General features: G+C 54.4%; 1 protein-coding gene across 1 annotated transcript in view; it reads left to right on the forward strand.

The window, feature by feature from the left end:
* The window catches only part of CFAP251 (cilia and flagella associated protein 251), a 37,194-nt gene that overhangs the window by 15,029 nt on the left and 4,044 nt on the right, over positions 1-18,121 (forward strand). The window contains exons 10-18 of the mRNA XM_040986854.1: positions 1,745-1,939; positions 3,611-3,861; positions 4,102-4,253; positions 5,023-5,196; positions 6,004-6,188; positions 8,732-8,846; positions 9,364-9,527; positions 11,431-11,521; positions 11,607-11,750. Of these exons, the coding sequence (XP_040842788.1) occupies positions 1,745-1,939; positions 3,611-3,861; positions 4,102-4,253; positions 5,023-5,196; positions 6,004-6,188; positions 8,732-8,846; positions 9,364-9,527; positions 11,431-11,521; positions 11,607-11,750 (1,471 nt within the window). The remainder of the gene's footprint in view (positions 1-1,744; positions 1,940-3,610; positions 3,862-4,101; positions 4,254-5,022; positions 5,197-6,003; positions 6,189-8,731; positions 8,847-9,363; positions 9,528-11,430; positions 11,522-11,606; positions 11,751-18,121) is intronic.

An 18,121-nucleotide genomic window follows, 5' to 3' on the forward strand; every position in this document is an offset into this window, starting at 1 on the left:
TGGTGATACAAAGTGTTTTTTTTTTTTCTTTCTTCAGTGCTAGACTTACTTTACATCCCCAGTTTGTTTTTTAAGATTTTTTTTTTTATTGGAAAGTCAGATATACAGAGAGGACAGAGAGGAAGATCTTCCTTCTGCTAATTCATTCCCCAAGTGGCCTCAACGGCCAGAGCTAAGCCAGTCTGAACCCAGGAGCAAGACGCTTGTTTCAGGTCTCCCATGCAGGTGCAGGGTCCCAAGGCTTTGGGCCATCTTCGACTGCTTTCCCAGGCCACAAGCAGGGAGCTGGATGGGAAGTGGAGCAGCTGGGACACGAATTGGTGCCCATATGGGATCCTGGCACAAGCACTTAGGCACTAGACTACCATACTCCACCCCGCAATTAAAAAAAAAAAAAGATTTATTTATTTTCATTGGAAAGAAAGAAAGATTTACAGAGAGAAGGAGAGACAGAAAGATCTGCCTGCTGTTTCACTTCACAAGTGGCCGCAAAGTCGAAGCTGAACCAATCCAAAGCCAGAGCCAGGACATTCTTCCTGGTCTCCCACGCGGGAGCAGGGTCCCAAGGCTCTGGGCCATCCTCAACTGCTTTCCCACAGGCAACAAACGTGTGCCCATCTGGGATCCCGGCACTTGGAAGGTGAGGATTTCACCATTAGGGTATCACGTCAGACCCCGTACCCCTCAATTCTACATACCCTGTATTTGAGAGAATATTCTTGAGAGATACTGTTCCCCAATGGTCCCTGTGTTACAGAAGTTTCCAGAAGGCACCTGACATGCCTGCAGACAAGGCCCTGCCCCTGTGGTCAGAGCCTCCCATTTCAGCTGCTTATCTTTCAGCACGGAGGATCCCTGAGGTCTGGCAGGGTTTCACACAGTGAAAGCGGATTGCCAACCTCACTGGGCGACCCTTGACCTCCGAGGCCTACAGTGGGGCCTCCATGGTCAGCCCTTGATGAGTCAAGGCTTAGGACCCAGTACGGACCAAGCCTGGGATCTCTACTCTCCAGGGTCAGTAAAAACCAGCTGTGTGGCATCTGGGACACCTTCAGAGGGCTCTCAAGGTGCTCAGCCGGTCACGCTGCTTCTAGCCAGCAGGGGGCAGTGAAAGGTGCACTTGCCAATTACCGTACCCACCTGCCTGGCTTATTAATCAGAAAGCTCATTTAATCCTTATGCTATGTAAGAGAAAATACACACCCACACCCTCTCCCACTGACGAGAATAACGTCAGTCTCAGGAAAACAGACCTGTGGAGGGTGGACATAGGGGCTACACGAAAGGTGCTTTGCCAGGCGACAGGGCCTCTGGCCGCAGTGACTGGAATAGCTCTCTCAGCCATGTCTTTCTGTGAAGCATTTTGTGTTCCCCTGCTACATGAGGTCAGGGAGTGGGCAATGGAGAGCTCTCCCTGTCCGCATCTGGGCTGGCTATGCTTAAGGAACCCTGATGGGGTGACCAGGTATAAGGATATTCTTACACTGAGGGGTGGTGCCTTGTATGCCCAGCGTCCTGTGGTGGTATTTGCTAGATCTGGCACACCATGGGTCTTGAGAAAATGTGCTGACTTCTCTGGTTGGACAGATGGGAAGCAGGACGACAGGGAAACCCTGGGCAGTGTCCAGTGGCGTTTGCACGCAGTCCAGAGCCCAGAGCCTGGCACTTGACCAGGTGCTCGGCCCTCGCGGACAGCCCTGGCCGGTGACTGCCGTCGTGTGAACACTGCCGTTCTCCCTTGCAGCTATATCGTCACGGGCGACATCAGAGGCAACATTAAGTTCTACGACCGCAGCCTGTCCATCGTTAACTGGTACAGTCACTTCAAATTGAGCTCCATCAGGACCCTGTCCTTCTCCAAGACCCCGGCAGCGCCTCCGACAGAGAAATCCAACTTCCCTCCGGACTGCACCCTGAAAGGGGACCTCTTTGTGGTGAGGTGAGCTGCCGATGGATGTTCAGGTCCTCGTTAGCGAGGGTGTGGGTGCAGTAGTTCAGGTTCCACCTGCTTACACTGCAGGGGGTGAGTCCGGCACCAGTCCCGGCACCAGCTGCTGCAGCCTGCCGCTCAGCCCGGGAGGCAGCCGGGGACGGCTCACGTGCCTGGGTCCCTGACAGTTCCGGAACACCAGGACTGAGTTCCTGTCTCCTGGCTTTGCTCTGACGCAGCTCCTGCTGTTGAAGATACTTAAGTGAAGCAGTGACGGGCACCAACTCACTCTTCCTTTCCTTTTTCTCTGTTTCTCAAGTGAAACAAGTAAATAACAGTTTTTAAAAAAGATTTGTTTTATTTTTATTTGAATGATGGATCCATAGAAGAAGAGACACAGAGAAAGATCTTCCATCTACTGGTTCACTTCCCAAATGGCTGCAGTGGCCGGAGCTGAGCTGATCCGAAGCCAGGATCCAGGAGCTTCTTCTAGATCTCCCACATGAATATAGGATCCCATGGACTTGAGTCATCCTCCACTGCTTTCCCTGGCCACAAGCAGGGAGCTGGATGGGAAATGGAGCAGCTGCAACAGTAACCAACACCTTCCCGGGGTGAGCCGATGCTTGCAAAGAGAGATTTAGCCTATTGAGCCATCATGCTGGCCCCAAGAAGTAGATAGATTTTAAAAGTGGTGATGCCTGCCTTTTATTTGCATGCAGATGGATGAATGTTCACCTTGTGCCTAGGATAGGGACAGAGGGGTGTGGCCTTACAGGACATGCTTCTCCTGGCCTGTGGGTAGCTTGTAGTTTCAGAAAGTCAGCCATAGCGCTGGGGGTGTAGTTCAACAGGCTACAACCCTGTGGCACCAATGTCAGATTTGGGTACTGGTTTGAGTCCCAGCTGCTTCACTTGCCATCCAGTTCCCTGCTTGTGGCCTGGGAAAGTGGCAGAGGAAAACCCAAAGCCTTGGGACCCTACACCCACATGGGAGACCCAGAAGAAGCTCCTGCCTCCTGGCTTTAGCTCTGGCTGCTTTGGCCATTTGAGGAGTGAGCCAACAAATGGAAGAGCTTTCTTTCTGTTTCTCCTTCTCTCTGTAAATCTGCCTTGCTAATAAAAATAAATAAATCTTAAAAATAAGTCATCCGTGTCTTAAAACTAAGAACCTCAGTAACAGAGCGGTGCCATCTTCATCCCTCGGCTCTCATCTCTACTGGGCCTCGAGTCCCGCGGATTGGTCTCTGTCGCTGGGCAGAGCTGGTTCCCAGCCACTGCTGTTAGAGGCACCGGACAGTTCCTAGGCAGCACATCTCCTGACCGAGATTGTCCAGGAGGCTGCTCCAGTACCCTGGCAGCCGTCACAGGCACATCTGTATGGGCACACCAACTCTGTTTGCATACACAAATGAATACTTGTGTCTACAGATTAGCTAATCCTACAACTGACTGTCCATCTGCATCTTTAATGACTCAGTATCCGTGTGGAAAAGTGAGTTTTTTTTTTTTTTAACTTGCAAATAGAGGCTATTGGGTGTTGGTGTGTTTGTGGAGATGTCGGGTTAACAATGTCCCTGAATTACAGACGACGGAGGCATCTCCTGTGCCGTTAGCAGCGGGGTGGCTGGCAGCTGCTCTGTGCCGTGCTCACGCCACCCGGGGTCCCTGGCCCCACAGGAACTTCATCATCGGCACCTCCGACGCCACCGTGTACCACTTAACCACAGACGGCACCAAGCTGGAGAAGCTGTTCATGGAGCCCAAGGACGCCATCTGTGCCATCTCCTGCCACCCCTACCAGCCCCTCATCGCCATCGGGAGTGTGTGTGGGATGATCAAAGTGTGGGACTATGAAAAGAAAAAATACCTCTTCAGCAGGGTCTTTGAGAAGGGCCTGGGAGTGCAGAGCCTCACCCACAACCCAGAGGGTATGCTGTTCTTCCGGGCATCTGCGACGGGTCCAAACCCAGTGTCCAGGGATGGGCCAGGAACCCAGCCCGGATCACCCGCACGGAGCCCGGTTCCCTGAGCCTGCCCCACCCAGGTCTTCATGAGCAAGGGGCAGGAGTCGGATGCTGCAGCCAAGGCTGCATCCCAAATGCCGTGCCATGGGATCTGGGTACCACCCAAGCTCCTGCCCCACTGTGATCCCTGGCTTGTCGCCGCAGGAGCCCTGCTGGGGGCCGGCTTCACCGAGGGCACGGTGTACATCCTGGATGCCATGTCCTTGGAAAATGAGAGCCGGAAGCCTTTCAAATACTCAAGAGGCAGTGTCACTCACATCAGCTTCTCCCACGACTCCCAGTACATGGCAACTGCCGTGAGTACCCTCCCACACCGCTGGCCAGGGTCGCAGCCCCCGTGGGCAGGGTGGTGTGGGAGGGTGGGCTCTGTCTTTGGCGGTAATGAAAAGTCCCTGAGATCGGGAGGGATAGAGGCACGACGCGCACAGCCAAGAGCAGTCTGTTGCACGCTGTACGGGATGTGGTGCAGTGCAAGCCCCTGGTGGGAGGTCCCCAGAGCCCTAGCTCACTGGTCTCTGCCGCTGCCACTGTGTCCCCTTGTTTTATTTATTGGGGAGGAGAGAGACGCATAAAGAACCCTCCCATCTTCTGGGTCACCCCCCTTTGCATAGCCTCCACTGGCTGGGGGTTGGGAACTCCATCCAGGTCACCCGTGGGTGTGGCGGGGACCCCAGTACGCGGGCCATTGCTCACCTTCTCCCAAGTTCAGCATCTGCAGGGAGCTGGAGCCAGAGGTGAACCGAGGCTCTAGGAAGTGGAATGTGGGGGTGTTAACTGCTAGGCTGAAGGACCGTCCCCCCACCCTGTTTCATATATGTTGTTGTTGTTTTTAATCCTTATGTGGCTGAATCGAGAGCAGCAAATGCAGGCATCAGGAATCAGGCTCTCAGGTTTGCCTAGAGGCCGGGTAGGAGTAAGGTCACAGAGAACTGCCTTCTCCTCCCACCACCTTGAGAGCACTTTGATCTTCTCATCTGTGAAGTGGGTATCCTGTTAGTCCGACACGACGTCACTCACACCAGCAGGTGTAGAAGGGCATGACCTGGGCCCCTCTGCGTTTTCTAGGATGTGAACTGCACTGTGGCCGTGTACATGATCGTGGTCAGAAACGGACAGAGGGTCTGGGAATACTTAGCCAGGCTCCGTTCTCACCGCAAGAGCATCCGTAGTCTGCTCTTCGGGGTTCACCTGGACAGCAACGACCCCCGGCTCCTGAGCCTCGGCAAAGACAGGCTTTTGGTGAGCTGCCTGCTGTGATCGCACTGCCCACTACTCCCTTGGCGCCTGCTCACCTTGGCCCTGCTGTCTCGTACTAAGCAGCATGGTTTCAACACCAGTGTCCCCCGGGTCAGCCTCACCTCCATGGGGCTGTGTGCTGCCCACTGGAGTATGGGCTAGACCCAGGTCCTGAGTGGGAGCTCCCGGGCAGCACTGCTAGCACTGCTACCGAGTCAGACTAGGAGGCCCAGTCGGTCATGGTGTTTGTTCGCTGTCTTCCCTTCATGTTGTGGCTCACACCACTTTGCCCAGGAGATCACACCGGCTCTGATGGGTCCAGCCAGTGCTGAGATGCACCTGTGCCCTCAGTCCCCTTCTCAGAGGTGTCAAAACGGGCAGGTGGCCAGGACACTTGAGGCCGTGGAGGCTAACGCTGTTATAGGAGACAGACCCAATTGGTGTGGCCTCAAGTGATCTGCACCCACCGGTGTCTCCTTGTCTGGCAGCAAGCACAGTGACAGCAGTGTGGGACCTTCGTGGGCCAACAGTGTGATGCTCAACCATTGTCCACCTCGTATCCTGTCCCCCTGCTCTCCACGTCCTCAGGTGACACTAACCTGATGGAGCAGGTGGGGCAAACCTCGCAGGCCTGCAGGCTGGTGTCTGCCGCAAGCTTGCAGCTCTTGGGAGAAACTCAGGGCCGGGCGGGGTGGTCATGAGTGTGTCCGTGAGCAGAGCTGTGGTCCTGGCGTGGTGGTCGCATGTGTGTCCATGGACAGAGCTGTGGGCTTGGTGTGGTGGTCACACGTGTGTCCATCTGGCCTGCAGATAGAGTACAATCTCCGCAGGAGCTGCCGCGACCACCTGGAAGTCATGGACATCCACCGTACCGACCAGGGCGACTATCCCACCTGCATGGTGTGGTACCCGCCCCTCACCAAGGAGCTCTTCCTGCTCATTTGCAACAGCGGCTACAAAGTGAAGCTCTTCAACTCCACCACTAAGATGTGCAGGTGAGTGAGGGCCTTTCAGGGAGCTGTGTGCACTGGGTCCTTGGCTGCCACCCATGAGCCGCATGTGCCAGGTCTTTGGCTCTGGCCCACCATAGAGCGCAGTCCGTGGCCCCTGCCCGCAAGCCACATACCCAACGTTCTCCTCGTGCTGCGGAGAGCTAGCGGGAGTGGTTCTCTCTGGAGCAGCCGCTTGTTCCCCCACCCACATGAGCTGAGTGGCATTCTGGGGGCTGAGGGTGGCAGAACAAGGAGGTTCATCTTGTTGTGGAGCGTCACTTTGGTGAGCGAGGGTGATGCTATGAACTGCACAGGAAGCCAGGTGGCTGGTGCATGGCCTGAGGAAGCAGGACATAGAGATGGGGTGTCCTGTCCTGAGGTGGGGGGCTGTGGTGTCCACAGCGTGCCTGGGAGTAAATCACAGCTGAGCAGAGACTTGAGGAGGACAAAGGGAGGAACCCCTGTTCTGAAGGTGTGGGGGGGTTGGTTCGACGAGGTGCTGTGAGTAGGGTGTGTGTAGTGAGTAAGGAACGCGAGGTATCTTACCGTAAGAACCCGCTCTTATGGGCCACGCACAAGTCAACGGAGGGCTCTGAGCAGGGGTGACGTGCAGTGGTTTGTCTGACTTCCTTGTGGGGAGTGGGAGACTAAGAAGAAGCCCCTGGCTTTGGTCTGGGTCAGCCCTGGTTGTTTTAGAAAATGAGTACATTTTTACAAAATTAAAGATATTTCAGAGGTTCTAACACTCGTGTGCTGGAATGGGCTCTCTTCCTGCACGATATCTCTGCGTCTAGGGGAGGCCTAGGAGTGACAGGCACGGGGTGTCATGTGCCACGCTGATGGTCCGCGACCATCCCGCGTCACACTGCCCAGAGCTGTCGTGCTGACGTGGGGAGGGGCAGGGCAGGACCCCGAGCAGAGCTCTGACCATCCTCCACCTGACGCCACGTGTCCCTCATCCGGTCCTGCCCGTCCCCTCTCCACGTCGGGGCCTGTGGTCTGCAGTCTCCTGAGCGTGGCTGGAGAGGAGCTGGAGTGGCAGGAGGTGAGCCCACAGCAGGGTCCTGTGTGCCCGTCCAGGACGCTGTGAGCTGGCAGCAGGGGCAGCAGGGGCAGCAGGGGCAGCAGGGGCCCTAGCGTGAAGAACACTGTTATGTTGAAACTTCCCCTACAGGCCAGGACCGCCCTGCGTTTGCGGCTGTTTTCCTTAAATCGCACCTTCCCAGAAGGCACAGGGAAGAATGGTGAACAATTGTCAGATCACATGGTAGGAGAGAAAACAGCACAATGCTTTTTCTTTTTTTCTTTTTTTAAGATTTTGTTTATTTTTCTTGGAAAGTCAGATATAAAGAGAGGAAGAGAAACAGAGAAAGATATTCTGCCCACTGATTCACTCCGCAAGTGACCACAATGGCTGGTGCTGAGCTGATCCGAAGCCAGGAACCTGGAGCTTCTTCCAGGTCTCCCACTTGGGTGCAGGGTCCCAAGGCTTTGGGCTGTCCTCAACTGCTTTCCCAGAGCACAGGCAGGGAGCTGGATGGAAAGCGGGGCCTCTGAGATTAGAACCAGCACCCATATGGGATCCCAGCGCATTCAAGGTGAGGACTTTAGCCACTAGGCCACGCCGCTGAGCCCTGATCTGACCCTTAAAATTTTATCACAAGGGCCTAGTGTGGTAGCCTAGTGGAGGAAGCTCCTGGCCAGCCATTTTAGTCCTTGGGGGAATGAAGCAGTGGAGAGAAGACACACACTCTCTCTCTTTCAAATAAAGAAAACAGGATTGGACTCCTGGGACTCCTCTGGCAGCATGCTTTCTCTCCTGCTGTGTCTTGTTGGGATGCCTCGGGGCAGGGGCAGTCTCCTTTCTAGCAGCACCGTCACGTTCCTGTGTGCCAGGAAACCACCATTTAACACCAGTTAATGGACATCTGGACCGAGTCCATTTTTTAACGTATTTTCGAACAAGAGCTCCTTTTACTTATGTCTTGGCTTGACTACTTTTATGGCCTGCATTCCTAGAAGTCAGCAGCTTACAGCCAGATTTCCTAGAGGGGACAAGTGGCTTTCCCAAAAGCTTGCACCGATGCACGCCCCCATGGCAGCGGGGGCAGAGTGCCCGTTTCCTCACCCCCTGGCCAGCACCTGGTACTATCAGTCACCGTTATCTGTGTCGATCGGATGTGGTGACAAATGGAGCTGGGTTGTCACGTGCGCCTCTGACAGACTGGAGAGCATCTGCTCCTACATTTATCGGCCTTTTCTGCGAGAAGCCTTTGCCATTTATAAACTCCCTGCACCCCAGTAGGAAAGGATGTTTTCCTGCAGGTTCCGCTTCCCTGCTGGCTTCCATGCCCGGACCTCAGCACTCACTCTTCCTCCTCCTCGCCCCCTGTGCTCCCACTCACCATCCAAATGCTGCTCTCTCTTGCGTCTAGCCGAGGGGCCAGCTGGGAGATGCAGAATGAGCAGCGTGGCAGGGCGTCCTGACCAAAAGGCCTCCAGGCTCTCGGCCTTTAGAAAAAGAAGGGTCCTTTCTCCTCTCGCAGAAAGACACTGCTGGGGCCGACGTTCGGTTCACCGATTGAGCAGACCCAGGTGCTGCCAGCGAGAACAGCCAAGGAGCTGCAGAAGCGCTACCTGGTGTTCATCAACAAGGACAAGGTACAGCCCGCACTCACCCTGCCCGCCATGTGCACATGAACTGTGCTCGGCCCTGGAGGGGGACACTCCAGATGCCCTGCGCAGACAGAGGCCGGCCTGTAGCAGGTGCAAGAACGCTGGCCGCCAGCAGGCGCTGCTGAGGGGTGAGGTTTCCTGCAGCCTGTGGAGGACACACAGGACACCGGAGGGCCTTTTATTCTGGTGTATTTGCATGAAATAATTTTAGGATTATTTCAGATTACGGACACTCGGCTGTGTACCCAACAGTCAGTCAAGAGAAGTCTATGTCACAAGATGTATTAGTTTGGACAATCCTGGGCATTGACCAGGAGACTTCACAGGAAAGTTGCCCTGCTGAATTGCCACTGCAGCCCAGTGTGCAGCTCCCATACCCTGACATGACTCTGGACACACAGGTCCGTCAAGCATGTGGGTCTAGAGGTAGTCACGCAACTGCTGGGCCTGACGTGGGGCCCAGTGCCCTGCAACTGAGTGACCACTGCACATCTCTTTCCAGGTTGGGCTACAGATCTTGCCAGTAGACGGCAACCCCCACAAGACATGGGCCATTGTTTGCCACCCAAGCGGGGTGGCCGGCATGGCCCTGTCCTATGATGGCTCGTACGCCTTCACTGCGGGAGGGCATGACCGCTCGGTCGTGCAGTGGAAAATCAACCTCAGGTATGTATCAGGTCGGCCGTCTGGCCCTGTGAGGTAGGGATCGGGCTGCTGGTTCCCCTTCCTGGCCTGCGGCAGCACACAGGGCCTTGGGCAGGCCTCTCATGAGCGTCTGGCTGGTGAATTCAGTTCATCTGGAGCCGAGAGCTCAGTCAGTCCTGTGCTTTCCACGCTTCCTCACACAGGCCTGCGTCACGAGCTCAGGTCTGTCCCGCTAAGAGGGGGGCAAGCACAGAAGCGATGCCCAACCTGCCCATTTCGGGGAGCAGTCAAGCCGAGTGGGAGCTCCATTCCTGACCATCCCCATGGCCCTGGGCCCTGTCTGGTAGAGAGGGGGTTCACCCCAGCAGTGTGGCATCGAGAGACTGGGACAGCAGCTTTGGGCACTTGGAACGGGCCTGACCCCAGCTCCCAGCCAGGTACACAGGTACACATCTTTCTTGGTGTGACCAACATGGAAGTTTCTTCCCTGCCCCCGCGTGCGCGCCAAGTAGCCAATTCCACCCTGGACCCCTGTCACCTGAGCATGCCGGTTTGGGAGACCTGGGGGCTCTGAGGTGGAGGTGAGCTCGTCCTGAGGGAGTCCTCAGCCCACCTTCCCCTCCCCCCGCCTTTTGCCTGGCACCTGGGGGAGGGTGCACAGCAGGCCTGAATCTTCCCCTTTCCATTTTTGTCTACTAGAAATGATAGATTTTTTTTTAAAAAAAAAAAGTTGACAAAAGCCGGTGCTTGCTTTCCAGAGCTTTCCTGTGCCTGGTCAGAATCCAGGCTGCTGGGAATTTCCATTTAATCTGTTGTAGGGACAAAGGATCATTATAAACTAATTAGCACTTCAGCACTGCTTCTAGCAACTTAATCTGTTCAGTGCAAACACCCTGACCAAGGGGACAGAGCTCCTGCTGGCACTGCTGCTGGCACCTTGTAGGGTGCCCGGTCCCTCCTGTCCTGTCCTCAGCTGTGCCCTTGCCCTGTGGGATCTTCCTTGGCACACTTTTCTCACCCTATCTTTCACCACAGGTACACCTCACATCCTGCCTCCCCTTTTCTCTCCTTGTCTGGCATGTTTTTAAATCCCATTACTTTTATTATTAAGATTTATTTTTATTTGAAAGATAAAGACACACAGAGAGAAAGAGAGACACAGAGAGATCTTCCATCCACTGGATCACTTCCCAAATGGCCAGAGTTGCTGGAGCTAGGCTAATGCAAAGCCAGGAGCCAGGAGCTTCTTCCCGGTCTCCCACTTGGGTGCAGGGTCCCAAGGCTTTGGACCGTTTTCCACTGCTTTCCCAAGTTACAAGCAGGGAGCTGGATGGGAAGCGGGGCAGCCAGGATTCCAACAGATATTCTTTCAGGTGGAGGATTAGCCTGCTGCACTGTGTGCAAGCCCCACGTCCCATCATCTCTGCTCACTTGCTCACTTGCTTGGCCTCCCCACCTCCTCTTCTGCCGTCTTGCTCAGGCAAGGGCAGAGACCTGCATCAAATCCTGGCTCCTCCAGCACCTTGCCAGATGTCCTCTGGCAAGTCTCCCTCCTCCCTCTGTGGAAGGGGACTCTGCCATGCCTGAGTCTGCAGCTGTCTTGAGGTTAGGAGAATGGTGTGGGTGCCCACACGGGGCCAGGTTTTCTTTCATTTTGTAGTTGACCATGAGCATAGAGCTGTTTCTGTCCGACCCAAGTGGCCTGGGCAAAGGCAGGTCCTGCTGGTGCCTCAGCCATACGCACACAGTTCCTGGTCCTGCCAGGGAGGCTTGCTGCCACAGGCCCTGGAGCCCTTCTCCCTTCCTTGCTGTATCACCATGGTGAGGGCCCTGCGACCTCTGGTGTCCACCATGGGGGCATTAGGCCTCTTGGCTTTCAGGGCACTGAGGACTGTGTGACACTGGGCCCTCTGTTCCCTTCCAGCACCCTGGAGGCTGCGGTATCTCTTGGGGGTGACGACCTGACCCCGTTCTACGGCCTGGTGCCTGGCGGCAGGGAAGGCAGGTTCTACACGGTAATGGCCTGGCAGCATCCCCAGCCAGCCCTGCACGCTGGTGTGACCCCAGCTGACGCAGGGCCCCCATGTCCATTCCCGGCAGGAGCTGGAGGACTACTTCTACTACTCACAGCTCCGCAGCCAGGGCATCGACACCATGGAGGACAGGCAGGTGTCAGATCACATCTCCCTGTCGGAGCTGCCCTACGTCATGAGGGCCATCGGCTTCTACCCGTCGGAAGAGAAGGTAGGGGGTGGGGCGTGACGTGTGAACCCCCGCTGCAGGGTCATGTCGGGAATCCATGCATCTCTGAATGTCAGCGGACCAGAGAAGGTTCTGGGCCCATCCAGCATGCTCATGTCTGGGACGAGTGGTGTAGGGACCTGAGGGTGGCTCCTTGTAGGAAAGTTTGCTGTTCTGTTTGAAATGGACCAGAGGAAATGTTCTGAGCCTGTTGCCTGGGGTAGAGGAGGGTACGTGGCCTGACAGTGGCTCCTTACAGGGAAGCTGACCATTCTGCTCAAGCCTGGGGTGATAGGGCATGGACCCAGCTACACCAGGCTTTAGAAGGTTCCAGAAGGAGATGCCCAGGAGACTAGGCACAGCCCAGTCACTCTGGTTACTGGTGGTGCTCATCATGCAGGTGCTGTCGGCCCAGCTCGTGTCCCTGGGCTGTGGGGCTCAGGAGGGAGAAGCCAGCACAACCCTGCAGCAGACCTGTCTCCAGCTCTTGCAGGCCTGAGCAGGGTCGGGGAGTACCCAGGGTTAGTCTGTTGCGCCCCTGCCATAGAACATGCTCAGGGAGAGAGGGGGCACGGGGGGAAGGCTCTGCCCATCCCATCAACCTCAGAGACCTTCCTCATTTATCCTCATTGTCAACAAATGATAAAGCTTAGCAACCGTAAAAATCTTGGAGCGGGCATCTGGCATGGTGGTTAGACCTCCACTAAGACACTCGCATCCCATATCAGGGTACCTGGGCTGGACTCCTGGCTCCTGCTCCCAGTTCCAGCTTCCTGCTGGGGGCGGTGGAGCAGGGAGTCGGGTCCCTCCCAGCCGTGAGCACCCTGCTCCTGGCCCCACCCTGGCGGGGATCCAGGTGCTACAGGTATTTGGGGAGTGAATCAGCAGAGGAGAGCTCCCCCTCTTTGTCTTTGCTTCTCAAATAAAAACAAAAACCAAATACTTTCTGATGAATAAAAGGTATCAAGGCAAAGATGTTAATGTACAACACAAGTTACAGGGTGGCCTTGGGGAGTGTTTAAAACAGAAAACAAGAGTGGGGCTGTGTTCCCTGCCACCGGGTCCACCCTCCCAGTGGCCCCGAGCAGGGGTTGTGCTGTCCCTGTGGTGTCTCCACAGAGCCCTCAGATTCTGGGGTTTGTAATGCACTTGGAAACAATACTGGCTCTTTAAAAAAAAAAAAAAAAAGATCTGTTTATTTTTGTTGGAAAGTCAGATATACAGAGAGGAGGAGAGACAGAGAGGAAGATCTTCCATCTGATGATTCACTCCCCAAGTGGCCGCAGTGGCCTAAGCCAGGAGCCAGGAGCTTTTTCTGGGTCTCCCACGCAGGTGCAGGGTCCCAAGACTTTGGGCCGTCCTCAACTGCTTTCCCAGGCCACAAGCAGGGAGCTGGATGAGAACTGGCACCCACATGGTATCCTGGCACAGGCAAGGGGAAATTAGGTACTAGGCTACCAGGCTGGGCTCAACCCAGGCTCTTTGGAGATGTCTTATGGGGGTCTTGAGGTCCAGATGCGCCCACTGTTGGGAAGCCGGCTGAGTGAGCTGACTGGCTCCACCCCATGTGGAGCTATGCGGAGAAGCTGTGGTCCTCCATTGTCTCATCAGATTTATGATGTTTTAGGAAAAGCCTCCTTGGGCCCTGGAAAATTTTTAGTTGGGGGTTTGCTGTGGTTAATGAAACATTCGCTCCTAAGATGTGCCTGAGAAGTCGCGAGAAGGGTGTGGTCTTTGCTCAAGCAATGTTTTCACACTTGGGTATAAAAAAGACGGAGACACAGAGACTTAATCAGCCCCCAAAGAATATGCATTATTTAGATTTCCCTTACGTCAGTGTGACTGCCATGGGGATTTGAAGCCAGTCAGTGCAGTAAATTGAAGCCATGTTATACAAGAACACAGACCTCCCTCAAAGAATCCCCAGCCATTCCCTGCTACAGAAAGCTCTGCTCGGAGGTGGACTGCGGCCCCGGCCCAGGCCCAGCGGCGGGGTGGGTTGAGTTCACAGTGCTTCATTTTCTACATGAACGATCTGCTTAGTGTGTCCTGTTTCCGAGGAGCCGTCCCCTGGTGCCACACTTCCCACAGCGGATGCCACATAGAAAAACATTCCCTGTTCTTTCTTCGTAAACATGGGCGTTTCTCTAGGCACAAGGCCCGTGGATGGTGTCCACCCCGCCACACTCAGTCATCGTAGCTGTGTTTCTGTTGAAGTTTGGATGCTGTGTTGTCCTGACGTGTTTTTGTAGTGAATTAACAACACTGCAACTCCCATTAGCTCCATAAATCTAAAGGTAATCCTGACAGATGTGTGTCCAGTCAAGTAGCCATGTGGTGGACAGGCAGCACATGCTGGGTGGATAAGTGAATGACCGAGTGATGCTTGTGTAGTTATATTTCACTGAAAGATGACGAGGAAGACACCGGCCACATGAGCGAAGGTGTTCACATGAGCCGCGTGTTCCAAATAAGGAATCCTGAGTGGGAACATACCTGCGGCAAGCTCCGCTTTTCAAAGGTATAGAAGTGAACACTTGAAAAAACGATCACTTAAAAAAGGTTCTGGGTCCGGTCACAACCATCCAGTTCATACCAGGGCCAGGACATGCTGCAGCACCAGCCAGCAGGAGCTGGAATTGGGGGCAGGCTGGACCGAGCCATGCTAAAGCACCCGCTGGGCCTGGCACCCACTGCCCCCAGACTGGCTTGGCTCACCCCACCTCTCCATCAATCCCCCTGGCAGATCTTGCACACACTGGGGGCCCTTAGCCCAGGCTGACTTTGTCTACTTCTTGTTCTAGCAGGAAAAATGTCCTTGCCCAACCGGCCTATACCCAATCCGGTTCTTACTGTTGGGTGTAACAGCCCACAGGCCTATCTTTTTTTGTTGTTGTTGTTGTTGTTTACATTGTATTATGTGGTACAGTTTTATAGGCGCTGGGGATCCCCCCCACCCCTCCCATACCCCTCCCCCCTTGGTGGATTCCTCCACCTTGTTGCATAACCATAGTTCAAGTTCACAGGCCTATCTTAATTCCATTTGCTATGAGCCTTCGGAAATCCACTTGCATGTAATGCAAAGAGGAAGAAAACTGAAAGCTGAGCAGACCGTTGTGGCTATCACCAAGGGATAGGAGACATGAGGGTGTTTACTTTATCCTTCATTGCATCCCCATGATTTGCATTTTGCATGACAAACATAGGTTCATCTTTGCTGATTTACCGCCGTAACGGTAACAGTGGAAAATGTAGTGTGAAAAACATGAGCGTTCTTAGAACTGAAGCTTTGTTATTTTGTCTTGACTGTGGCTTCCACTCCATTTAGCTTTGTTTTTTGTTTTTTTTTTTAAACAGCCTTACTGTGTTGCATCCCATGCCGAGGGGTCACCTGTTCAGGGATGTGTGCACAGCCCAACTGTGTGATCCCAGAACAGGTTTACACCCCATTCCTCTTGCTGCCCCTGCCTGCTCCACACCTCCCCTCCCAGCTCCCAGCCACTGCAGTCTGCTTCGTGTCTTTAAGGGTCTGCCCATTCCAGACATCCCTTGCAGGTGCAATAGTGTGGTGCAGTGTGTGGCCTGCGTTTGGTGTGTCTGTCAGCGTTGTGTTCCTTAAGTTGATCCAGGCTGTATCACGTTGGGGTTCCTCTCCTGTTACGGCGGAATCTCATGGTGGTGGTTTGGGTGGTTTCCACAGCAGGGCTGCTGTGAGGAAAGCAGCGAGAATTCTCACGTATGGGTTTCTGTGTAACCTTTTTCTTTTTGTTTGTCTTGCTTGTGTACCCAGTCGTGGAGTCACTCTGTCAACCTGCGTCTATGGATCTTGCTATTGGAGACTTATGGCCCTGTCCCAGCAGCCCCACTTCCCACCCAGCTCCCTGCTTGTGGCCTGGGAAAGCAGGCAAAGGATGGCCCAAAGCCTTAGGACTCTGCACCTGCACGGGAGACCCGGAAGAGACTCCAGGCTCCTGGCTTTGGATTGGCTCAGCTCCGGCCATTGCAGCCACTTAGGGAGTGAACCATTGGAAGGAATGTTTTCTTCTCTGTCCCTCCTTCTGGCTGTATGTCTTACTTTCCAATAAAAGTAAATAAATCTTTTAAAAATATTCTAAAAATTTAGGTGAAAGACAGTGTTAGGGAGATCTTCCATCCACTGGTCCACTCCCCAAGTGGCTGGAATTGTGCCGATCTAAAGCCAGAAGCTTCTTCCAGGTCTCCCACAGGAGTGCAAGGGCCTAAGCTCTTGGGCCATCTGCTGGTTCCATTAGCGGGGCGTTGGATCGGAAGTGGAGCAGCCGGGATTTGAAGCAGCGCCCATATGGGATGCTTGCATCACAGGTGGAAGCCTTTGTGAGCTTTAGTAAGACAGCCTTCACCGGCCTCTGCTATACCCACGTCCCCCTCCTCCTCTCCCTACCACTTTTATTCTTTCCCTTCCGCTCGCTCGGCCCTCTCACAGCCCCTCCGGCGCGGCAGGCTCTGAGCTGGCAGGCTGCAGGCGGAGCTCCTGCATCACGGCACAGACAGATCTAGGCCTGGGGAATTAGAGCGTGCACCACAGCCGCCAGCCATCATTGCCCTTGACTGCATGCCACCAGCCTGGCGCTGACCGTTCCTGGCACAGACATCACTGGGGTGAGCCCCTGGTGGTCTGAAGACCCTGGTTGTCAGTATGGCCCCCTAGTCCTGGGGACTTACAAGATGTGCAAATATTCGCACACCCTTCCCCTCCCACCAGGCCCACTGTGTGAGATCCTGGGCTGGAATCTGGCAGTCTGAGAGCCCTTGCTTCAGAGCCATGCTGCCCCCTCTCAGCCACACATTTGAATCCTCCAGAAAGATTTTTAAAAAGAAGACAATGCTGGGCCCGGTGCAGAAGCCTAGTGGCTAAAGTCCTCAGCTTGTACATGCCGGGATCCCATAAGAGCACCAGTTCTAAACCCATCTGCTCTACCTCCCATCCTGCTCCCTGCCTGTGTCCTGGGCGAGCACGACACAGGTCGTTCGCCTGTGCCTGGGACCTGTGCTCACCAGGTAAAGGCCCCAAGTCAAAGTATGATTTCCACTGAAGGAACATTGCATCCACACCGTTCTAAAGCTGAAGATCAGGGGCCTGATTTGTGGTACAGTGGGGTGAGCTGCCACCTGCATGCAGCACTGGCATCCCATAGGGCATGGGTTTAAGTCCTGGCTGCTCCACTTCCCTTCCAGCTCCCTACTAATGTGCCTAGGAAAGCAGCAGAAGATGGCCACAGTGCTTGGACCCCTGCACACAAGTGAGAAGGCATTGCAGGCTCATGGCTTTTCCCTGGCCCAGTACTGGCCATTGTGGCTCTTCAGGGAGTGAACCAGCCGACAGAAGGTCTCTGTGTCTCTCTGTGTAACTCTGTCATTCAAAAAATAAACCATTTTTGGAACATTGTGAATGGTATCCCACATGGATGCAAGGTCCCAAGGCTCTGGGCCGTGCTCGACTGCTTTCCTAGGCCACAAACAGGGAGCTGGATGGGAAGTGGGGTGGTCGGGATTAGAACTGGTGCCCATATGGGATCCCAGCGTGTTCAAGGTGAGGATTTTAGCTGTTAGGCCACTGCACCAGGCCCTGAATACATTATTTTAAAACATAGCTGCTAAAAGAACTCGCTTGTCCCTAAGCTTTTGCCAGGCCAAACGTGTGTCCTCCGACTGCCACATGCATGACCCAGAAACCCCACTCAGAGTGGCCAGTGTCCGTAAGCAGCCATCGCTGGGCCTGTTTGTCCTCTTCCTCTGTTTGCCAGTCCCAGTGGGGTCCCACGGGGAGTCCTGTGTCAGGTGGCACCACATTTCCCCTGGAATCCACAGGCATATTTGCTTCCTTTGCTCATTTCAGAACATTTGGAAACTATTAAAAAAAATGATTTTTCAAAGTTTTTTTTTAATGGCAGAAAATAAACATCTAAAAAGTCTTGTGGGCCAGGTTGACCTGATGATGGTGTTAGACACCTGTTTAGCTGGTCATTTGTTCCTAGTGAAAAGGAAAGCCCTTGTCCGAGGGGTCCTTAGGAGCCTGGAGCCACAGCTCTTCGCTCTGCTGCCATGGCGGGTATGTGGTGGAGAAGTCAGGAACCCCCTGGGCCTGATGTTGTGGCATAGCACATTAAGCCACTGCCTGGTGATGCTGACATCCCATATGGGCATTTGTGTGATTCTCATCTGCTTCACTTCTCTTCCAGCTCCCTGCTAACACACCTGGGAAAGCAGTGGAAGATGGCCCAAGTGAGACCCCCTGCCACTCATGTGAGAGACCAGATGGGGTTCCTGGCTCCTGGGTCCTTGCTTCATCCTGTCGTCCTGTGAAAGGACCATCTGTCTAACCCAGCGTCTTCTTT

Source organism: Ochotona curzoniae, unplaced genomic scaffold (genome assembly GCF_017591425.1).
Source record: "Ochotona curzoniae isolate NIBS_2020 unplaced genomic scaffold, NIBS_Ocur_1.0 contig_46, whole genome shotgun sequence".
Classification (NCBI taxonomy): Eukaryota; Metazoa; Chordata; class Mammalia; order Lagomorpha; family Ochotonidae; genus Ochotona; species Ochotona curzoniae.